At 45.1% G+C, this 25,103-nt stretch overlaps 1 protein-coding gene across 1 annotated transcript in view; it reads right to left on the bottom strand.

Annotated features, from left to right (window-relative positions):
• Window positions 1-25,103, bottom strand: part of GLS2 (glutaminase 2) — a 208,452-nt gene that overhangs the window by 148,264 nt on the left and 35,085 nt on the right. Inside the window, exons 2-3 of the mRNA XM_069230693.1 lie at window positions 23,868-23,970; window positions 21,300-21,421 (exon numbers count right to left, since the gene is read on the bottom strand). Of these exons, the coding sequence (XP_069086794.1) occupies window positions 21,300-21,421; window positions 23,868-23,970 (225 nt within the window). The remainder of the gene's footprint in view (window positions 1-21,299; window positions 21,422-23,867; window positions 23,971-25,103) is intronic.

The raw sequence follows: 25,103 nt of genomic DNA, 5'->3' as shown, positions 1-25,103 counted from the left end.
GAGGTGTAGAGCGATGTAGGGTAGGGAGGCTTAGAGTGAAGAGTGAAATGGCGCAGAGTAGAGTGCAGTGATGAAGTGTGGAGTGGCACAGAGTGGAGTGGCGTAGTGTGGAGTGGCGTAGCGTAGAGTGCAGTGACATGGAGTGGTGTAGAGTGGAGTGGGGTAAAGTGGAATATGCATGGTGTTGTAGCACACTGCCATTGCAGACAACACATCTTCAACTGAAATGGCCATTACATTTGTTTTGATGAGATACAAATATTTGTTTCCACCTCACTTTAGAACTACCTCCACTAGCCAGAGTGATTGTCACATAAACCTACTCACCTTGAAGTCAGAAAAAGAAAAGTAGACAACAAGCTCTCTCACAAGACAGTTTGACATTTGACCTCTGTCTTTGAAAGCACAGCAAATATGATGTGACAAAATAAAAACAAGCTTTGAAGGCATGTTTACAGAAAATGAGCACTGTAAATAAGGTTTTGGGAAAGGACAGCCTGAAACAAATAAAGCCAGCAAATAGAAAGCAAGAAAATGTGAGTTACAAAGTACAAACCAAAAAGCCAATTGTAAGGAACGGGCAGAATGCATTTCCAGGGAAGCTTCTGAATGTCCCCAAGATGTTGTTACCAAACCAGACAGCTGTGCTGTCTGGTAGGCTTCGACCTAAAAATAACACATTTAGGCCCATATTTATACTTTTTCACGCAAAACTGCACTAACGCAGTTTTGTGTGAAAAAGTTTACCGCCGGCTATTGCCATTCCAAGACGCCGGACGGGTGTCAAATTTATGGTATGGCGCAATCCGGCACAAAAGGTGGGCTAACGTTATGGTAAATGACGTTAGCAGGGTGGGGGTGGCGGTATGGGAGAAGGGGGTTTAGCACCAAAAAATTACATTAGGCTGGTTAGAGTAAAAAAAGGTGACTCTAACCAGCCTAAAGCATTTGTTGATGCTAAACCTACCATACCACATGACTCCTGTCTTATAAAAGGCAAGAATCATGCCCACCACCCTAATGGTCAGCACAGAGGCCAAGGGTCCCCTGGGCATGGCCACTGCTCCCAGTGCCATGTATGGGGACCCTTTTTAGGGCCCCCAATGCACTAAAAGAAATTCAAACATACTTACCTATACTTATCTCTACTTACCTGGGATGGGGTACCCCACCCCCTCGTGTCCCTCTGGTGTGGGTGGGGTGTGTCCCTGTGGCCTGGGGAGGGCACCTGTGCATTTATTCCATAGTGTTCCACCATAGAAATAGGCCCACAGGTCCCCTAACGCCTGCCTGTCCCAGGTGTTAAATAATGGCGCTAAGCAAGCTTAGTGCCATTATTTAGGCCCGCCTCCCCCATGCACCATTTTTGCATGGGAGGATAAATAAGGCGCCTGGGCCTTAGAGTCATTTTTTGCCCATCTCATTGATGCAAGGTACTTTTCCGCTAGCAAAAATGACTTTAACTCAAAAACGTTGTCGCTAGACGGGTCTAGCGCCACAGTATAAATTTGAAGTTAAGTTTGCTCTGAATTAGCGTAAAAAAATGACGCTTATTGAGCTCAGAGTATAAATCTGGTCCTAAAAGACACTTGCAGCACTTGCGAGCTGTGTCGTAACGCAAAATGATGGGGGCCGTCATACAGAAAGTGATGAGGGGCACCTGATCTCCCATATCTCAGGAAATTCATCAGCCTTTAGCTGAATGAAACCCCCTGAAGGGCTAGGGCCCCCAAACAGTTGAGGCCACCATATACTGTAGGGGACTGTGTTAAGCCTCTAACTGGGAGTCCATGAAGCTTTAGCAAATCTTGAAAGCAGAAGTTATAACAATAACATAAAGCCATTTAACCTAAAAGTGAGTGTGAAAGAGAAAAGGGAGGGGGAAGACAGTGCAAGAGAGGGCAAGAGAGGGCAAGAGAGTGTTTCTCTTTTTTTCCATCAGGTTTCAGCTATAAGGCATCCCACTGTAATTTGTTAAGTGATTGTGGGTCAACAATCCTTGAATCTGTATTTTCTTACATGGATTCTTAGGGCTGTGGAGGGAGGAACACAGCACAGCGTTGTGTTCTTTGTACAAACCTGAAAAAGAGATTGCTGGAGAAGAAAGAAAACGAGAAAGAGGAGTAACAAATGTGAAAGTGTTAGATCAAAGAAGTCAAGACATCCAAAAGTAAAGAATGGTCTATAAAAAGATGTCGACAGTGAGGTGTGGCGAGAGAGCATAAAAGAAATGACAGCGAGAGAGCCAAGAAACGGAGAAAAAGTAGACTAAGAAGACAAATGAAGTAATACAGGTGAATAAAAAGTAGAGAAAAGCCAGTGCTTTAGGTTTTGTGAAAAAGCCGGGAGGGGGGGCATTCTCTAATAGACGTGGGCCAAAAAAGTGTAACTAGGAATCCTTTCCAAGAGGTATGGTCTATGTCAGTGGTTCCCAACCTTTTGATTTCAGTGGACCCCCACTTTATCATTACTGCTACCCAGGGACCCCCACTGAATCATTATTGAAATCCGTGGATGCCCCCTCGCTGGGTCATTACTGAAAGCTGGGGACCTAATCGGGTAATATTATTTAATCTTCTAAGCAGTCGTTGACCCCCTGAGGAGGATTTGCGGACACCCAGGGGTCCCTGGACCACAGGTTGGGAACCACTGGTCTGTGTAATCGAGGGCTTCACACAGCATGCCTCCCGGCCAGGGTTTGGGAGCTTCTCTGGGACTTTTCTGTTAATGCGTTCAGACATTTCACGCAGCAACAAGCCAGCGCTATTTGCGTTACTGATGTTTGTTAGCCATTTCAGATGAATAACAACAACACGGATGTGAATAATTAGAAATTACAATGTTTAATTTCCCAAATGTGAATTAAACATCACTAAGGGTTGTGTGGGCGTAATGGTCTTCAAAGTGTTTTAGTCACCTCCTTCACACAATTTTCTTTAGTCTCTCATTTAATTAGTCTCATAAGCTCTTCTGCTGCCCGCATCTTTCTTGTTATCATTAATCTGCATATCTCACCCGTCCTCCCCTTCTACTCATAGTTGTCTTTCCATTCTCCCCTTCACATTCCCCGCCCTCTCTTTTTCTCACAGACACATCCACACAGCATTTTCTGTCCTTTGATGCTGTCAGTTTTTCAACAGCTGTCTATCTCCTTCATACACTTTCACATAAAATTGTAATCGCTGTGTGTACTTGGAGGGCAGAAGCTCTGGATGAGCAGGTAGTGGGAAAACCTTTGGTCCCATTGACAAGCACTGTGAGAAACCCACACTGCCTTCAGCCTCAGTTCCAGAGCGGTCAATCGTAGCCCGCCTCGAACACCCATCAACATCCAGAGCTCACCTAGGGCCAGATGTATGAAACTTTTTTGCACTCGCAAACGGTGCGAATCGCAAAATTCGTCCGTTTGCGAGTGCAAAAAAGTGGTCAGCGATGCATGAAAGGCATTCGCAGACCAAAAATAAGAAATCGCAAGAATTGAGATTTTTTGCGTTGTGACCTGGTTTTGCGAGCCACAAATTGCGATTCGGTATTTCCAGTAGGAAATTGCGAGGCGCAAATTGCGAGTTGCAAAATCCAAGTCGCAAAGAGATGCATCAAAAAAACGCAAATTGCGATTTTACGCAGAATGGCATTTTGCACATGCAAAATACCACTAAGTGAAACCAGGTGGTAACCAGGTGCAACCTATATAAAGAGGCCCCGAATGCCTCAGACTCTTTTCCACAATGGCTGCACTCTACGTCATAGCAAGGAGGATGAGGATTTTGGCATGTTTGAGGAGAGGGCGGAGGAGACAGGAGCGCAGTTTCAGAGTGCGCATTACACTTTTTAACCTTACAGAGGAGGAAATATATGAGAGGTATAGGTTGAACTCAGCCATGATACTTGATCTGATAGCTGAGCTACAACCCATATTGCAGCGCAGAACACTAAGGACTCACAGAATACCCACCCATGTGCAGGTATTATGCTCCCTCCACCTACTCGCCTCAGGGAGCTATCAAGGGGTCATAGTAGCAGCTGGAGGGGTCTCACAGAGTACCCTCTCCAGATTTGTCAATGCATTTATCAACGCCATGCTGAGCAGGATACACCAGTACATCCGATTCCCCCACACCCCACAGGAAATACAGGAGACAAAAATTGAATTTTACCAGATAGCACAGTTCCCCCACATCCTAGGTGCCATAGATGGGACACATGTTGCAATCTGTCCACCATCAGCCACAGAGTATGTGTACCGCAATAGGAAATACCAACATTCAATGAATATACAGGTTATATTTAATGCCTCCTACATCATTACTGATCCCGTGGCCAGATACCCAGGGAGCACACATGATTCGTACATCTTTCGCCACAGCGGCATTCACACAAGACTGCTAGCTGGGGAGTTTGGTGAAAGATATCTACTACGTATTGTCCCTCTATACAATGGCGCATTGATGGCGTGCTGATGTCAGATGGCCCACTTCTTATCATACCCTCTGTCCCTTCCAGGAGACAGTGCTTACGCAGTGCACACCTACATGATGACACCCTACCTCAATCCTGCAACACCAGCTGAACGGAGATACAATGCAGCACACAGGGCAACCCGCAATGTGGTGGAGCGCACCTTTGGACTGCTGAAGAGTCGCTTCCGGTGCCTCCACAAAAGTGGAAGGGCACTACAGTACAGTCCAGAGACGACATGTAGAATAGTGGCTACTTGTGCTATCTTGCACAATATAGCTACCACCAGGGGCATACCTGTAGAATTATGTGATACTGAATCTGATGAGGATGACGATCCCATACCACCCTTACATCCAGCAGACAGGACCAGTGCAGCAGAGGGAAGGCAAAGGCGTGCCGACATCACACACAACCATTTCAGACGTGAGTATAAATGACACAAATCCTCTGACAACTGTACCTGTAGTGAAATAAATTTATTACCTTAAGTCAGGTAATGTTCGTGTGAGGAATAACAAAAAAAGGTTAAGTGAGAAACTCAAAACAATGAAGGACCTGAGTAATGCACTATTACTTCATAGTGAAAACATAAGTCCACTGGCAGCTAGAGTCATTTTTTGCGGCCACGGACACCACTCAGGTGCCCAGTTACCTCACTGGCACCTCTATTGTCCGCCTCAGTGATGTGCCTGGCACTGCGCCGTCTGGTGTCCAATGCTGGTACAGCTACACTGCTGAGGCTGGAACTGTCCTCAGTGTCCCTCAGTGCAAGCTCACTCGGAGTGGCTGACCTCGGTCCCATAATGTGTTCGATCACATTGGTGATCTGCACCAGTCCGTTCACAACATCCCTGCTGCTGTGTGCTGCCTCCACTTGCGCAGCCACTGCACGACGGGCAATCAGTGCAGTTGAATTTGCCACCCTGTTAGAAGAACGACAGAAGCTGCCAAACATGTTCCTAAATCTGCGCTCCTGTCTGCGCTGGCTCACCCTCTCATGGCACAGCTCCTGGCACAGTTCACGGACAGCACTTGTGAGGTCTCTGGTGTCCTGTGATGCCTGCACCTGTCCCTCACGCAGCTGTTCTATGTTGTTATTGAGGGAGCCAAGTTGGCGATGCAGGTCCACCATGTTGTGGTTATGTTTGCGCAAATTCTTTTCTAATTCCAGGATCCTCTTATTTTGTAGGCGCTGCTGCTGCAACATAGCAGCTTCCAGCCCACCAAATAGGGAGGGACCCTCACCTGCCTCATGCTGCTGTGCCCCGGAATTTGTCACCATCCTGCGTGGTGCTGTGGCCTGCTGACACCTGACCTCCTGCATCTGGCTGCGCCTGCCTGTTGCTGATGGGGAAATAGGCCCTTCCTGCTGCTCATCTGAGTCGTTGCTGAGCTCTGGCAGTGGCAGTGCCCTGGGCCTGTGTCGGACAGTCGCAATGTTGAGAGACCCACTGGTGTTTGAATCGGAGGCCAGATGGGTGTCAGTCTCGCCTATCCGTGCTGATGCTGTGGCTGCTGGGCCTGGCCCACCTGCAGCGACAATATGCAGAATGTCAGTTATGTTTGTTACATTTACGGTCAGACAATGGTAATAAAGGTACAGGTACTTCTCTACACTGTGTTGTGTGTGTTGTGTTCCTCTGGGTGTCACTCTACTTAAATACATTGTATGTGCTACTTTCAGGTCTGGGTTGTGGACTGCCACTCCCATAATGCATTGTTGTGCTGCTTCTAAGATGTGGACTGGACTACTTCTCACAATGTTTAACATTACTTGCTAATTCCTAAGGGGCTTTTGTGCATACACATATGGGGTTACAAATCAATATTGCACTTACCTTGGCTGGTACTCGGTGTGCCGGAGGTGTCGACCTCTGTGAACCCTGTCACAGCTTCAGGGAGGAGTGTGGACTCGACTAGGTCCTCTAATGGTGTGGATGGTGCCTCTGTGGGTGGACCGCCTCCTGTGCCCCGGGCCTCCTGCACAGGTCATACCACCTCTTCTTAATTCCTTCTACGGAGCGCTGTTCCACTCCAATTGCGCAGATTTTTGATTGTATATCCGCCCATAGTCTCCTTTTCTCACTCTCAGGCACCTGGAGGGAGCTTTTTCCAAAAAGGCAGTCATGGCTCCTGACCACCTCCTCAGTCAGCACCTCAAGCTCCTGCTCGATGAATTTTAGCTTGCGCTTTCTTTCTCCCTTCTCCTGTGCTTGGCCTGGGGTGTCCATCCTTGCTCAGGTGTGCTGCCTCCTTCTGAGTGCTGCTCTGTGTGGCTGGGCTGCTCTCTCTCAGGATGCTGGTTTGGGTGTGGCACCTGAGACTGCCTGGGATGACTCATTTCCTGCTTATGATGTCATTAGGCTCCTCCAGGTGTGCTTTCTCAAAATTTCTCGCAATTTGTGATTTTTTACTGAATCGCAAAAAAATAGCAATTTGCGAAAATGCAAATTGCGATTCAGTAAATGGGCCTCGCAAACCACAAATATCGATTTTTAAGAAATCGCTAATTCCGAATCGCAATTTTGTTACATGGCCAATTGCGACTCGGAAATAGCGATTTCTTAAAAATCGCTATTTGCGATTTGCAAGGCCATTTTTTCATACATATGGCCCCTGGTCTCCTAGACGAGACTCACTACACAGCATGCAGTGCACAAGACTCACACCCAGCATGAAATCAAAACTACAGAAAGACAAAGGCCCTCATTCCAACATTGACGGGCGGCGGAGGCCGCCCGTCAATGTTGCGCGTCAGGAATACCGCTCCGCGGTCCAGAGACCGCGGAGGGTATTCCAAGTTTTCCCCTGGGCTGGCGGGCGCCCGCCGAAAGGCCGCCCGCCAGCCCAGGGGAAAACGACCTTCCCACCATGAAGCCGGCTCGTAATCGAGCCGGCGGAGTGGGAAGGTGCGACGGGTGCTACTATACATTTTGGGGCCCTCTTACGGGGGCCCCTGCAGTGCCCATGCCGTTGGCATGGGCACTGCAGGGGCCCCCAGGGGCCCCGCGACTCCCCCTCCCGCCATCCGGTTCCCGGCGGGAGAACCGCCAGGAACTGGATGGCGGGAGGGGGAGTCGGAATCCTGCCCTGCGGGGCACCGCCGGCCTGTCGGCAGTGCCACCGCGTCCCGCGGCCCTGGCGGAAGTAATCCGCCAGGGTCGTAATGACCACCAAAGTCTGGATCAATCAAATATTCCCGTAGAATTCAAGGTAAAGTAAAACGTGAAATGTAAACAGGGACTGCATCAACGACAAAGATTACCTTAAGGGTTTTTAGTCATTGTTATGAAATCAATCCTTGTTTTTAGCTGTAAAGTTAAACACTTGAGTATACGGATCCGTAGAGACCCGTTTTAATGTCAGGTTTAAATAACTACCTGATCTGATACCTGACAGGACCTGCCCAACCCAAAGCCCCTTGAAAAACAATTACCAGAAAGAAAGCAAAAGGTCCCTGGGCCAGACTTTAGCTCCTTTTAATCCATGACATAAAGGGCCTGTATTAGATTAGATTATTCACCACTCCTCATCGCTTCTACAGTGGACCGGTCTCTGCATGAGCAGGCGAGTCCTCCCTGCTGCTGCCGCTCCAGGCAGCTTCTTACCCTTTCTTTGGGAACATGTCTGGTATGGTATAAGAAGAAAGCATACACAAAGAAAGTTATAGGTAAAGAAATGCTAAAAAAATAAATAGAATATGAAAAGACATACATCCAAAACACCTATCCCTATCACTGTCTGTCCGTCCGCCTATCTATCTATCTATCTATCTATCTATCTATCTATCTATCTATCTATCTATCTATCTATCTATCTATCTATCTATCTATCTATCTATCTATCTATCTATCTGTTGGTGGGGGGAGCACACAGCCTGCCTGCGCCAGTCCTCCTAATGCATTATGGTAAATGCAGTTCTCAATAGTTTTGATGTTGACGCTCAAGTCATTCAAGTCATTGCCAGCCAGTGTTGGCACAACTAGCGCTGGACGGTGTTGGGCACTTATTTCATGCTTATTTGGCACTCAACAGAAAGAAGCGATCCTGTCTGGGGTGCGTGAAAAGCTGCTTTCGGTATTCCAAGTTCTGTACAACACCAAGCACAAAGCTGCATCCCTAGCGTTCATCTGCCGAACAGATTTTAAACAGTGGGGTTGGAAGCTCACTGCCTGCTTGCCTATCGCCACCGGTGTATCCAGTGCAACATAGTAAACGCAGTCCTCAACAGTGCAGATAATCAGCGGCGGCTCCTCCGCTATGTGGAGGAACATCGCCCCACCGGCAGCAGCAGCAGCTGCAAACTTTTAACAATAAAACGATAATAAAGTATGTTTATTATTGTTTTCTTGTAAAGGGGTGGGGCCATGGGGCGTGACAGAGACGGAGGGGGAATGCACAGCACTCCCCTCAGTGCGCTTGTGTGTTTGGTTGACCGTCTCGGGCTGGCCAAACACACATGCGCACTGAGCTTTCTCCAACCCAGCATTGTGTTGCCGGGTTGGGGACAGCAGGCAGAGGCTCCCAGTATGCCTCAGGGTGCCAAGCAAGAGTGCTCCAGCCAGTCCTAATGCTGCTCTCATGCTGCCAGCAGCATGAGAGCAGCGTTAGGATTGGCCACAGGGCAGGCAGGGAGCCAGTGCCTGCAAGTAGAGCCAGAGGAGTGGCGCGGCGGCTCACAGTAAGGTATGTTTAAAAAAAATAATAATAATAATGTTGTCCCATTTGTTTTGTGTGATCCGCCGCTGCCACACTGCCTGCCTGCCATGCGCTGCCCCTCTCCTTTACCGCACGGCGAGCTGTACCTGTAGATAATCACTGCCACTCAAGTTGTAGCCACACAGTGTTGGCAAAACCAGTGCTGGACACTCTTTGACACGTGTATTGTGTTTAGTTGGCAAGAAGCAATCAAGTTTGGGTGCCACGCCATGCTGCTGAAAGTGAATGTGTCCAAGTATCGTTTAATACTGTAATGGGAAGATCAAATCGCAGCGCTGGAGCTTCTTCTCAATCATCAGACTTTGCTCCCTGCTGGTCCTCAGCACGTCTTCACATTCTAGAACTTTCCAAAGAGCTGCACCTGCGTGCCTGGTTTGTGCCACGCTGGTTTTATCATCTGCAGTAGTTACAAACAGTGATATGTAGCCACAATGGAAGCAGAGTGAAATGGATTATGGCGCCAGTTGTCTTCTTTTGTTAGGTGGTTCTGGATTAGAATATGAGAAATTAACCTGCATTTTCTCATAACAGGTAACCTGTACTGTGGAGTTAACATGGAATTTGGCCTTTGCACTGTAGGAATAAACAGAACGTGTTTATTAATACACGTGTTCCAAATTCCGTGGTTTATGCCACATTTGTTTCTCTGGTGTGGCATAAACATGTATATAAATGGTTTGGATGCCTTTATTGCACAACATACCGTGGGATTTCACATAATTCCTGTGAAATACGTTTTTCAATCATTTTAAGGCTTAATCTCATCATGGCATCCAAATAATTAGAGCAGGTTTCTGACTCAGTCGGAATTTGGCCTGATATTTCCCCCACTATGGATTTACCCATGGCAGGGCATCATTAACTTTTGTTGGCAGAAATACTCTGTTATGGGTCTTTGGGGAATAAATGCGGGGATCGGTGTTTCTACACCGATTTTCACATGTTTCCCCCATTGTTTCACCTGGAAAGTTTGACTGCCTTCCCGCTGGGGCTGGTAACTCATGTCCTAAAAAACAGAAACAATTTCATGTTAAGGTTAACACGAAGAGAAAGGATAGTGTTAAAATCCATATCCTAAAAAAAATCAAATTCACATGTTAAGGCACTACTTCTAGCAAATCTCACCCCACAGCCACTATATTGACACTGTTGGGATATTAATCTCGCCTTCCATCTTGTGGAGAGAGAGGAGCTAAGCAATGTTTTCATTTTATCTCTCTAGATATGTGCAGGAAAGATAAATAGAAGAAAAATCGAACTTTTTGAATAAAATTGGATCCTCCAGTAGATGGATAGTAGGCATCTTATTTTAGCCTAGTATGGGCAAGGGCGGCGGGCTAGTGGGGTTGAGTGCATTACTCTTTTTTATCTTTGCCAATGCAGGTGTTTTTAGTCCACCACCATTGCACAATGCTGCGGTGGGGTAATGGTCCTTTTTAAATCCCTACATTGACCAAGGGTGAGAGAAATGTGTGCCTCCCCCTAACCTCCTTAAGCAAGGGTGGCATATTTATTCCCCATGCCTTCAGAAAAGGTAGGGTTATCCCTTTGCTGCTACCTTGCCGAAAGTCCTGCCGACTGTGAAGTTGTTTGGTAACAATTAGAGCAGCAGCTTGTGAACCACGCACATCTACATCGAGAAGGCACATGTCCAGAGCTGATTCACCTGCCACTTCCTGCAATTTGTTTCACTATTTCTCCAAAAGTTCCCCTGTTCGTGGTTACCTAGATATTTTCAAACCACAGAGGATGCCCAAGTTGAGTTCCAAGGTGACACCAGGCTGAGTTCTAGGCTGTGCCTTGTTGAGTAGAACCTAAGCTAGTCTTTCTTATGTCTAAACTGGCTAATCCTTTTGAACTACTCAAGGGGTGATGTCCTGATTGATGACAATGTATTAGAAGAATTACAGCATATTAGCTGCAGTTCTGGGGGAGGCCAGCAACCAACTACCTCCAAGAAAAACACATGCACTCCCTAAGAACATTACCTTCCTTTCACTTTTATCCATCTGATAGACATGGTTAAATTACACTAGTGACTCCTACTCGAGGGGTGGATGTTGGAAAGTTGTGTTCCTTATCAAAGAGTCAGCCTGTAAATGTGACCTTCTTTAAATAGCTGCACCTCAATTGATCGACCTGGAAGTAGATGGCCTATCTGTGATGTTTGCTGTTGAAAGCGACTTGTCTGTTCTCAGGTATGAGAGTTCTGCTTAAATTGATTGGAGATGCATATTAAAGAGTAGCACACCCACACGCTTTCAATGACCTACACCTGATCTATTTGCTTACCCCAAACCACAGGCCTCGACGTTAAGTTGAAAGAGAGGACCAGCAGAGGATGCGACGGAGAAGCTGATTGATTTAAGTAGAACAACAATGACAATTAAATAAGTGCAGGTGAGAGACCTGTGAGTAATGTCAAAATGTGGAAGAGAGTAAGTTTCCAGGGTTCTGGATACCCTTTTGCATTTTGGAGCCATTTATACAACAGTACACCACTCCACCTTTGAGCCCAGGACAGCACCCTACTCTTGTGGTGTGCTCTAGGAATGCTTCCAGAGAATATTAGGACCCCTTTAAGAACCTTGGTGTTGAGGTCCAACACGTCTGAATCTGATACCAGGTCTAGTTCTGGCTTTTTTGCCACTTTCGAGGAACCTGATATCCATCTCAGATGGGAGCACCAAATACTCTGTAAAATGTTTCACTAACCTTTGTGCATGAAATAGCAAAATAATTTTACAACAGCCTGACTCCTGGTATTATCGGGTGCCAATACATTTTGGGTGAAATAAAACAGTTCTTAGCTGTGGGCCCTGAAAGAAGAATAGGTTCCCCAAACACTAACTTCCAGGCTCCAGTATATTTGAGCAACACCAATGCAGTGGCCAGGTTTAAGATATTCAAACTTTTGTCTGTCGTATCTTAGAGCATAGTGTTTGCAAGAATGAAAACCTCTAAATGCCCACTGAAAATGTCTCCTGGATCTAAATCCTTGTGGCTACATAAATTCCTGCATGAAGCCTAATGATGATAGTAAGATCTCAGAGTAGACTGCCTCATAAAACCTTGCATTTGGGATAGGCAGTTCTTTGGACAGACTTGATGGCCACACCAGCTCAACTTCCAAGTTGATAAGCGGAGGCTGAAAAGAACAGAGACAGGATCACAAATTTGATGGGAGCTGAAAGAGTTGGAAGTACCCACTCCTTGCAAGTCGTCATCTGGCATAGAAGAGGAAACAAGAGAAGTGGAACTAATCTGGAACAATCAAAATCAATATGGCTTTCTTCCTCCTGATGCATTTTATTAATTTTCACATCAGCAGGAAGGTGGAAAGGCTTGTAAGATACCCTGTAGGCAAAGGCTAGAAAGAGTGTTCACTTCATATGCACCTGATACCTGAAACGTGAAACAGAACTAAGGAACTAGAGGCCAGATGCAGGAAGAAAGCAAATTGCGACTTGCAATTTGCGAGTCCGTGCGACTCGCAAATTGCAAGTCGCAATTTGCTATGCAGAAAGGTGTCTCAGACACCTTCTGCAACTCGCAATGGGGTCGCAAAGACCCACCTCATAAATATTTATGAGGTGGGTCGCAGTTTGCGACCCCATTGCGAGTATAGGCACTCGCTAACATGGAGGCCTGCTGTAGTCAGCAGGCCTCCATGTTAGCGACCTGCTTTTAAATAAAGCAGTTTTTTTTTTTTTTTTATATGTAGCCCGTTTTCCCTAAGGGAAAACGAGCTGCATTTCAAAAAATCCGAAACCTTTTGTTTCGTTTTTTTCAGGGCAGGGAGTGGTCCCTTGGACCACTCCCTGCCCTGAAAAAATGTTTTGGGGTCCATTCACAAAGGGGAAGGGGTCCCATGGGGACCCCTTCCCGTTTGCGAATGGGTTACCATCCACTTCAAGTGGATGGTAACTGCGACTCCATTTGCGACCGCATACGCGGTCACAAATGGAATTGCATACCATTGCGAATCGCAAATAGGAAGGGAACACCCCTTCCTATTTGCGATTCGGAAATGCATTTTGCGAGTCGGATCCGACTCGCAAAATGCATTTCAACATAGCAAAGTGGCTTTTGCGAGTCGCAAACGGCGTTTTTCGCCGTTTGCGACTCGCAAAACCCTTGCTACATCTGGCCCTAGGTAGTTTTCATCAGCTGCAAACAGACACAAATCCCCCATCTCTGGCAAATCAAATAAAACTGGTGGGGATCTGGAATTCTGGAATGATGGGAAGATTCTCCTTAGTCTGACCACTTCCACACTGTCTACCCCAGGAACATGAACCACACTGAGAGAGATCAGAACCTTCTCTACCCACAGACAAATCTAACCTGTTTCCTTGCTAATGCCTTTGAATAGGTCCTCAGTTGTCTGTTGATATATAGGACTTAGCAGTCTTATTGTCTGTTGTGACATGTCCTACTTTCCCTTTTAAGACAGTTGCAAATCTTAACAAAGCCAAATGAACGGGCTCCACCTAGTTCCAAAATCAGGAATGCCTGTTTTCCTGCATTGACCATGAGTCCTGCAATATCATCTTCTCTAAAGTTCCCTTCCAGATGAGACCACAATTGGCATCTGTTGTGATGATTGTGGAACTCTGATTGACAAGAAATATCTCTTACTTTAGATATTGACTCCCCAGTACCTAAGACAGTTCCTTTCTTATGGTCTGGGTTAAAGGGATTTGCATCATAAAAGTATGTGATGTTGGTTTCCACAGCAGTAAGTCTCAATTTACCAGAGGTGAAATCTGGACTCCGGCACTATTGGCATGCCATGTCCTCCAGAACCTGGAATCATGCTCTTACTATAGGAGAATCTTGCCTCAGAATAGCTACGAGGTAAGGACTGATCTTTTGTAGGCTCTGATTCTGAAGAACAGTTGGACAGTAGGCTCTGATGTACTGTTTGTCCTCAACAGGGATTATTTCAGACTTCTTCCTGAGATCACTTCCTGCATATCCTTTACTGTTTGATCCACTAAAGATTAATGAATTATCCAATTGTCGAAGTAAAGGAGTAAAAGAATACCCTCTCTTGTGAAGAAGACTCACCAGAGGTGCCATTACCTTGGTAAACACCCTGGGGTGGATATGAGGCAAAAAAGCAGGACACAGAATTGGTAATGTTGAGTGTACTCTGCAAACCTTAGATATTTCTGAAGGGTGAGAGACATTGGGATATTACAAGATGCATCCTGCGGGTCTAAAATCACCATGAATTCACCTGGGTGCACTAAGTGAATTTTCTTTAAGCCAGGCCATCTTAAACGAACATATTCCGATCCAACTGTTGACTCTTTTTAGATCTAGTACTTGATGTTTTTCTTGTATTACTTTCTCTCCAAGAAATAAGATAGAATAGACCCCTTTTCCTCTTTCTCCTTTGGGAAGTGTGACTACTTTCTTCTGCATCAATGTTTTGATACCATATTTTAACGCCTGGCCTTGCATTTGTTTTTGTGAATAGGCCTAGAGATACACCTCGACTCTGGAAGCCAAGAGACAATGGGTCTGATTTAGATGTTAGCGGTAACTGTTGAGTCATCGGTTTTCTGTCTGAAAACCCGCCTGCCGCCATGACGGTCCACTCGCCGTATTTAGATGCTGACAGTCCCATAGACTTTAACTTTCTAGAGTCCCGCCAACTCCACCCAGGAATCCCATCCGCCGCCACAACGCCATAGGAAAGAGTGTCTGATGGCGTGGCTTCAACCACACTTACCGCTCAGCAGATTTGGGTATGCCATACCAACAAGCAAAAAGTGGCAGCCAAACCTCCACTTCTGATTTGTCAGTTTAGGGGGAAAGGAGTGAAAACTCACATTTTCTCCTGATTCAACTTCCATTTTCAGGTGGACACAAGTAGACAGGACCCTCCGTCGCTGCTGCTATGGGACCCCAGAGAAAACATGACCCCCTCTGTCGCTGTACACAAAGGTAAGCAACCCACATGGCTGTGTACATGGGGGCCACGTGGGCACAGGACCATTGCAGACATGTACATGTCACTGTATTTTTTTTAAATTACTGTGACATGCATATGTCAGGGACATGGGTGGGCCAGGCATGGGTAGGGACACACTGGTACACAACACATATCGAACACACACACAACTGTCATTATGACGTCAGTGTACATTGCCAAATGAATGCTGGCACTACAATGATGGTACACTCACACTTGTCAACTGTGCCAATGTGTGCACATCGCAAGAGGACATGTACCTATCATGTTGTGCTTGCGTTGTGTGTGAGTCAGTGCGTGTATATGTGTGTGTGATGTGATTGGCTGGGTGAGGTGGAGAGAGATGTAGTGGGTGATGTGCCATTTGCATATGGCGTGGATGTTGTTGTGTAGGTTGTGTTGCTGCGTGCAGAACTCAGGTGCATGTTGCTGTGTCTAGGTCACTGTTGTGATGTGTGTAGTTGTGCGTGTGTGTGTTTGTGTAGATGAGTGTGTTGGTTGTTGTCGTTGTGTCATGTGTGGGTGCAGTGTCACTAGTGTGTGTATGTTGTGTGAAGGATGTATGTGTGTTTGCAGCATGTAGGTGTTGGTTGTGGGGTAATGGCAATAGAGAATGGTGTGTATGTATTGTGTTGTGTTGTGTTGTGTGTGATGCAGGGGGATGCATATGTGAAAGGTAGAGTGTGTGTGTGTGACTTACCTCTTTTCCAAAGCCACTGGCATTTTCGTTGTCCACTGGATCCAGCAATGTCTTCCCACCATCAGCAAACCGCGGCCAATACACCATCTGTCCAATTGTAACAGCTAAATACGGCTGGCGGGAACCCACCTGCCTAATGGCTGGGGTGAGCACTCCGTCTTGGTGGTCTTCGGCTCAGCCACAATACTTCTAAATACGGTGGGCAGAAGACAGTCAACTTGGCAGGTTTCCCAGATCTGCTGCTGACGCCACTTGGTGGTGCGACCGCCGAGATCTAAATCAGGCCCAAAATGTTTAACACAGCATTCTTGAACCATATCCAGAGAACAACAATCTGAAATGTATGTTTACTATCCTGTCACAATTTGTTGGACAGCTGCCCTCAGTATCTACAGTTTCCACTGCACTACAGTAGTCAGGATCGCTGTTGTTTATTCTGACCAGAGGATGTTTGGGATCTATTAGTCTTCTCTTATGACTTCCTGGACTGGACATGTATTATACTAGAAGTTTGAGAATAGCACAAGGAATACTTGTTTGATTCCTATCCTTCAAAGTAGGAATAGCCAGCTGAATTCTCAAAGCATATTTTCTATCTTTGAAAGCTTTGGTTACAATTTTGCCAGCTGGTATCCAAAATGCTTAATGCCTAGGAAAGGAATCTTTCACAGTACTAAGGGCCAGACGTATCAAAGGGTTTTACCCATTCTCTGTCTATGGAACAATGTGTTTGTACAAATGGCCCTAAGTTGTCTGCACTATCTTCTGTCCAGTCTCTTATCCACTTGTGCCTTCTAGCTAGAACTGAAGCTTCAGATGCTATAGCAGAAGCCCTTAGTCCTTTACACTTATTATCTGAAAGGAAACTAGCTTACTGGTGTATTTGAACCAGAAGATCAGAACAGTCTTCTACTACCTACACAGCTAAGCCAGGAGGGCCTGTTCTCCTGCCTCACGCTCTTCGTGCTTTGCAGTCAGGTAAAACTCTAGTTTTCATTTTTTCTTTATTGCTTCATAAAGATAGAATGCCAACCTACTGTACATTGCTGCATTCTCTTTGCCCAGAAACATTTCCTAACATTTCCAACATTAGGCTTGAGTGAGCTGAAGCCTCGCAGGTAGGGAGGGAAAATTAAATTATACTGTTGCATTAGCAGCTCTCCAAGCAATCAGAAACCTAAGCAGGGCCTCAATGAACCCTGCCCACAGGATTATGGGCCACTTGCCCAAAAGACAGACGACAACAAACAGGATGTCTTCTGTGTAAGTGATCCAGAAATAATTACTTAAAAGGGTCGCAAGTGGTTTGTTTATCAGTAGATTGGGCACTGGAGTGCCTGCTTGGGGGAAGTGGACTCATTTCCAAAGCAAAGAACGAGGAGCCATGGGATGAGAAACTATACGTTGTCAATTGATTAATGTAAGATCACTAAAACAGCCCAATCTTGTAAATAGGCTGTCAAAATGCTGACCTTCCACTACAAACCATAGATATGATTGTTTTGATACATTGGGACGTGGAAATATGAATAACGCAGGTCCAAGGTCATCTTGAATTATCTTGTTAGGATTTAAGGAAATATTTTCTGCACCACCGAAAAATAAATAGAATGGATTAGTTCTCCCTGTTCTTCTATGAGAAGTGGCACTTCTTTCTTCAACGTCAGTGTTCTGTTACATTCTGTTAAAGCCTGGGCTGTGCACCTGTTTCTGGGAACAGGTGTAGGAATGCATTCAGAATTTGAAGGCATAAAGACAGTCTATAAAATAGCCATCTCAAACTACATCCAAAATCCACTGGACTGCAACATCTTACCATGCAGCCAAAATTCACTGGATACGTCTGCCCACTGGATCTCCAGGCTTCACCACACTTCAGGAGTTAGGAGTGCTTCCCTTCATTCTTTTAACAACATATTTGGGATGTACTAGTTGTCTTCTCAGAATAATGCTTGCTTGATTCTCACCTTTTAGATTGGGAAGAACCAGATTACCTTCCTTGATAAGGCAAATCATGCTTCCTGTCTTTGAAGACTTTTGTGTTCATTTGTTCCAACTGGTCTCCCATAAGCGTAATGTTTACAAATATAAACTTTAGTAGTGCTGGCTTGTCTGCACTAACTGCTTTTCAATTTCTAGCCGACGTGTACCTTCTGACTACCACTGAACCTTCAGGTGGTAAAGCAGAAGCCCTTAGTCCATCACAAGCAATATCTGAAGCTGATCTTTCTGTTCCATCTGAGGCAGAAGATCACAGCATTCCTCTCCTTATTGCATAGCTCTAAGCTAGACACTGGAGATCCTTAAACAAGGACTCTGCTGTTCCACATAATTTCCCCATCTCCATGCCTTGTATTCACTTCTCAACCAGATCCACCAGAGAGCATTCTTCTGGGATTTAGAGATGTTCTTTCTGTCAGGGTCACCAACACAGAGCATCTTCCATGACATACATCTTCTGCATGAAGTGGGCAACAGTTAGATGAACCAAATCATGCTAGGCTCTTTGAATAACAACTTTTATCCAACCATGCAAATCTACAGCTGGACGAGAAAGTTTATCACATTGAGGAAACAGTATTGAGCTGATTCTTCCACAGACACCATGTCAGGAAAGCCCAGATACTCTCTTAGATGTTCCAGAGTAGTACAGATTTCTTCAGGACAAACAAATTTGCCACACTAGGAGGGCCGGCGTCTTCTTTTAAAGACCTGGACTAGGAATCATTTTATTTGCAACTGAATGCAATAAAACAATTAATGTTTTTTTTAAAAATGTTCAGGCTTCTGAGGATGCTTAGCCACGGAGAAAGTATAAGTCTGCACCTACTATTCGCTCATTAGAAAAAGCCAAGAAGTCCCCTTTTAGCAGCTCTTTCTCCATCCACTGCCATCTCAATACTAACAGGAAAAATAATCTGCGCAAAAGTGTTAAAAGGTGCCTTCTGGTCAAATTGGAGACAAACTAATATCCAATCAACAAATAGTAAGCCATCTTTAGAGAAGACAGTAAAAGCTGGGAAATGTAGCCACTAACAATTCTTAAATTCCCTTTTTCAAGAGATCAAACTCCTGAAACATTCTCAGGAATGGGATAGAGGTCATGAATGCTACACTTTGGAGTGTTCTTCCTCCACTACATAAAACGCACCACTCACTGTGCTTACCTGCTGATGAAATGTGAAAATCAAAAGCTTACCACCACTGCCAGGATGTTTGCTCCACTCTTCTTCTTCACTGGAGAATAACAACCCAGAAACAACCAGGTGCAAGGGACCGCTCTGCCTCCTATATCTCCACGGCATAAGGACTGGAATGAGGAACTGAACTGGGAGGTAATTTCCATCATTAGTCCAAGAATAGGGGAGAAGACCTTCCAACTCACATGGTGCCATCTTGAGTCACATGATATTAACTCTCTTCACACGGTCACATGATGAAGAGCCAATAATACATAGTTGAACACAAGGTGAGCTGGAAACCCCTGCTCTGAGTGGGTTGCCAGCCTATGCTTGCAGTCTGTGCGCAGCCAATGTCCATTGTGGGTTTTGAAACCTCCCCAGGACATCAGTGGTAGCCTCAGAATCCCTTTGCCTCTGCGCTGTATTACAGACACAGGCACAGAGGCAAAGAAACTGTCAGGAGGCCCCTAATGGCAACTCTCTGGAGGGTGAAAGGGAGTCCTATGGACACCCCAGACATCCCCTTGCAGGCGGGGACAGTCATCCTCTTCACCTGCCTCTAATGCCCCTTAAAAGTGCAGATGGGTTGCCACCTGCACAGTAAAATATGGAGCGGCTGCTTCAAAGCCGCCCCCTTTTTCACTTGAATGCGCTGCCCTGGGGACAGCGTGAGTTTGCAGCTGCCTTGGGGGCAGTGTAGTCAAACTAATAAGGTGCATTCTCCTTGTTTGCGCCGGACGCACCTTGCAAAAGGTGCGCCCAGGGCAAACAAGGAGAATGTGCTGCATTGTTTACTACGGCTCCTGGTTGTCTCCATGCTAAAATCCTTGCTAGGGTTGATTACTGAGCACCAAAGACAGCCCGTTTTGGTACCTAGTATGGGTAGTTCCAAAACAAATGGCCTTATCAGCAAATCTTGGCACCTTCAACCACACATGGATCCTAGATAGAGAAATTAGAATTCCACAATGTCACTTCCCTGTCCCTGCTTTACATATTTATTTGGGAAATATTTTCTGGAATGTTGGCTAAAAGTGCATAACCTCCTCTTGAAAAAATGTAAATTATGCTTCCTCAGAGATGGGACATCATGATGGCCCTTCACCACTCCTTTTTGACAAACCATGTAGGTCTCACCTTTTTGACATATTGGGGGTTATTCTAACTTTGGAGGAGTGTTAATCCGTCCCAAAAGTGACGGTAAAGTGACGGATATACCACCAGCCGTATTACGAGTTCCATAGGATATAATGGACTCGTAATACGGCTGGTGGTAAATCCGTCACTTTTCCGTCACTTTTGGGACGGATTAACACATCCTCCAAAGTTAGAATAACCCCCATTGTCTTTGCTAATGCATTTTGCCATTGTTGTGCAAGTGGCAGCTCTAGGCTCTCCAAAAACATGAATAATGCATTTTTTAAGGGGCACAAGAGGTTGGGGAGCAATGGAGGAGCAGGTAGAGAAGACCGATAGCTGCCGGGCCTTCCAAATTTAATTTCTTTTTTAAGGACAGCAATGGTTGAGAGAGCAAGGGAGGGGCGTGTGGGGTAAAGAGGTGAGGGGAAGAGAATGGGATGGAGGATGGGGGAGCAATGGTTGAGCTTGAGGTATAGGGACAATAAAAAGAAAAGCCAGACAGTGGGAAGAAATGGGTGGTAGAGAAGAGAGCTACATGGAGCTTGTAGAGTGAGCAATTGAGTGAGGGGAGCAGGACACAGGAGAGAGCAAGAAAACACATGCACTCTCACAGAGTGCTTAAAGAAAAAGACTAAAAGTAGTTCCCTAAATTTGAGCAGGATGGTTAAGAAGCTATGATCAAGTTGAGGGACAAAAACAAGAAAAGGAAGGCAGTCATTGAATAGGAAGTGAGTGGCAATAAGCAAATCAATGGTAAGCAAATGGCAAGCTCTAAGCCCAGTGTAAGTTTTTGGTATGGTCCATAAGAGGCCGATCGGGCAACAGCCAAAAATGCTTCGCTGAAAGTCATTGTTGTGAGCAATGTAAAGGGATCTGACAAGATGAAAATGATTGAACTAACAAACCGATTCAAAGATTTAATTTACACAAAGCCTTTGAACCCATGTTGGAAATTTTAACACTGTGTTACGTGAGGGCCTGTTAGCCTCACTTAGGCTGGTCACCTCATCAAAATACAAATGCAAGGTTAGAGAGTATTTATGGAGAAACACTTTACCCTTGTGCATCCAGGGTGTCACCCATTTATGTGACAGCGTAGTAGAATTCATACCTTTGAAAAAGGTCTCGGTCCAGTAGAGCCCCGCTGCTCAAGTCTTGGACAGTTTCATTCAAGAGCCCCATGCAGTCCCGCAGTCGGGGGTCATTGGTCCTTAGTCCCGTGGCCTCCAGCGCCTAGGAAAAGGAAAGAAACCCCTGACATCAGAGACTGCAATAATTCAGACCTAGATTGCTATCCATTGTGGTATCTGAGTATTAAGACCTTGCCGCAGGACTCTTACCGTACTGTCTGGTATGGTAGCTGTCTGCCTACCCCTTTTGGCTAGCTAGCAGCACCTCACCCAAACCTAGAAGTAAAGGTGATTTGTGGTAACCTGATGCATGACACTCTGTGACTCCTCAAGGAAGTTGTGGTTGTTAGATCCTGCACCTTTTACTGGTTAGCACAGATCTCACATGCACATAGGCAAACAAAAAGATGCAGGACTGTTTTCAATGTATTTACTGAAAAGACTGCAATCTATGATAAAATATATGGGCTGAGATTATCACGAAGATGAAACATAGCACAATCAGGATTGTTATGATGAGTGAAAAGAAATAAACAACCACAGCATAACGTAATAAATATGTGCCTAAAGAATCCTACCCATACATCTAGCTTCTCAGCAAGAGCATAGCGGTGGTAACCCAAATTTGGCTGTACTTAGTGCATGGAAGGAACACCTGGACCCACTGCCTGAAAACAGATGCTGCCCGGCATCTTCTTGGTTGGTTACTGGGACAGGGGTGGGGTCAGCAAAGTAGCAATGAAATGGCATACAGCATAGATGGATCTTCTGTGATATTTTTATAGTAAAATGTGTTTGTGTTCTGAGAAACAGGCCTGACGTGATCATGTGTCTAACTGTCAGGCTGTCTTCATACTCTTGTTGCAGCAATACTAGATAGATTATCATGTACAGCCCAGAACAACCATGGGCAGAGGTACATGATGAAATGTCATGCACTGAGAGTAATAACAACGCTTTCACAGAATAACAGCTGATTAGAGAAAATACAACAGCCCCGCTAAAAGCAGGTTATGCTAAAATGAATTAAATCTAATATTGCAACATAGAGCTTATAACTAGGCAAAAGGGCGCAGTCCACAGGTCTAAGCTAAAATATGTGTGCCCAAGCAAGGCTCTAAAATAATCCCATGACAACCTCACTCATTTTAGTTATGACTTTCACATTTTGAGAGTGTTGTATGTACCAGCGTAGATCTACAACTCAAAGAGTACTGTATGGAGATGATGATTCCAGTTAATTTTGCTTCACTAAATGATCATCTATAATGCAGGGGCTTTTTGCATCCGCTATACTCCAAACATCAAATATCATTGGAGAAATGTCTTCAGAAACAAAGTTGATAAAAAGGTTGAAACAATGACATATCTTGGCTAGAATATTCAAAATGGCTGATATCTTGATGGAGCAGACAGCGGCGCCTGGTAGTTAATCACATTTAATCATTTCATGTAGATAGTTAATGATTCATGAGAACAGACAGACAGACATCAGTGCAGCAGTGATACACAGAATGGATTTAAGTTTCTTAATGTTGGCTGAGATCGTTGAGGGACCTCACTGCCCAGTTACATAATGGAATTAGCTGAGCTCCTGAAGGAGAAAGAAAGGAGAGCAGCAGTGACACCTCTGGCCAGTCAGTGTGCCACTTGCTGAATGAAGCTGCCATATGGGTAAGATAAGATACATTAAGTGACAGACGAGATGTCCCATACTGTGGTAAAGGGACCCTCCCGGAAGGAGGCAGTCTGGAGATATAGGGAAAAGGGTCTGTTTTATCTCAGTGGGAAACCAACAAAGGGTGGTGGTGATGTGCTGATGCAAGGTAGAAGGCAAGAAAAATCTTGCACCAATGGAAAGATCTCGGGGGTATCGAGGCCATGAATAGATTGGATAGTATCATGCCATGCTTTGAAGGAATGGGGGTACCATCACACCGAGGAGTGCTGGCTGCAACACTACTAAGATGTGTTGGGAGCGCATGCGGTAGACTCTGGTGTAAATAATTTGGGTGCAGAGACCCAGCAGTGATTTTAGAGAGTAAAGATAAAGGCTTAAAAATTGGAAAATGGGTTTTTGGGAAACCAAGAGTGGGGAGAATATAGTCTGACTTGCATTTGTTTTATCTCAGAATGCTTCTATTTGCAGCATTGTTGAAGACAAATGTTGAAATATGTGACTACTGCACCACCCACCATTCTCTCTGAACTGTGTTGGACAGGGTCAAGAGACAGTCTTAGGCATCAAAAATGAAAAGTGGATTATGTCCACAAATTGTGATTCAATATTTTTTCCCAGACCCCATTTGGACAGTACCTTGGTGAATACTTTTGAGAAAATGTGTAGCAAGTAGTTCATAATAAACTAACCATTTAAAAAAAACACTGCCCACCTTGGCCGCAAGAATAGCTCTTAATGGCCTATAAAGAATCTAGTTGGCCTTTTGGGCCAGCCCTCGTCGGGACAGCCCTAGCCTATCTCCGAATCCCATACTCGGTGGGATGGAGTAGGTCTGGCTAGACGTAAAGACAAGAATGTTATATCTTACCCGTGTGAACTTATAGATGGGAATGTGCTCCTCTCCTTCGCCGATTGTGTAGAAGAGCAGGTCCCCCAGCCGCTCCAGCATGCTGCTCCTACTCATGTCTCCCCTGATAAAAAAAAACACAAGAAAAATAACAGCCTCAAACCACCATTAGAACCAATAGCGGAGTGTGGGCGAGTCTTGGTGGTGTTGGTGGTGGCAGCGTAGAGAGGAGTGAGTTCATCATTCTCATCTCTTTGTCTTGCCTGTCCACCCTTCTTCTTTTTCTCCCAGTTGCAAAACTCTTTCTCCCACTTTTTCACCCACTTGCTTTTCTCTTTACCTCTTCATCCACCCTCTGCTCATTTTCTTTCCTCCACTAGCTCTTTTTTTTACATTTCAGTGGCTTCACCTATATAATTTTAGTGTGGGCTTTCCTCATTTATAAATAAATAGCAATTTGTTGACTCATTTGAGAAGCCCATAGATAAGCTACACGATAGTGTATAAATTGAAAAGCCACCAAGGCCCACCTGGTGCACATCCATAATGCATTCTAACACAGCAGTTCTTAACCTTTACACTTCTGTGGAGCCTCACTGAATAAGCAAAGTCTGTAATTTGAACATAAAAATAACACACAACAGCACAGACAAAAATACATAAACCAAATACACAAATTATGAAAAGTTTTAATTCACAAACAGAAAATATACAAAAATCGTAAATTTAATTTTATTGGGAATATTGGAGCTTATAAAAATGTGGTATTATTTCTAAAAGCAAAGCAATATGGGAGACACTGACATATAACTTCGACTTTTTGCTCCTAATAAATGCTTTCTTTTTGTTACTTATCACAGTGCTTGAATTGAGGCGGTCAAGAGTCTATACTAGACTCTCCTTGTTGTACTTGCGCTACTTCCATGAATCAAGCTAACCATCCCAACTTCATTTTTAGCCTCCAGTTTCAATGTCCTACACATTTATAGAGCATTTATACATTTTACATTTGCAATTTTGCCTTTTTATGTATATATACACGGACGTCGATTCACCAAAATGCCAGGGGTAGCGGACGTGACATCACATGCTGTATCACACCCAAATTATGTCACAGCAAGATACATCACAGTCCCTTTCACATGGTGACATCACAGGTCAAAGGACATGAGAAGTAAACTGTGGACTGCTGTGACATGACCAGAGGAGGCACTGCATGATCTTTTGACCCAGTGCCATCACAACAACTGAGCTGAG

Source organism: Pleurodeles waltl, chromosome 4_2 (genome assembly GCF_031143425.1).
Source record: "Pleurodeles waltl isolate 20211129_DDA chromosome 4_2, aPleWal1.hap1.20221129, whole genome shotgun sequence".
Taxonomy (NCBI): Eukaryota; Metazoa; Chordata; class Amphibia; order Caudata; family Salamandridae; genus Pleurodeles; species Pleurodeles waltl.
This window is presented reverse-complemented; position numbering and strand designations above follow the sequence as displayed.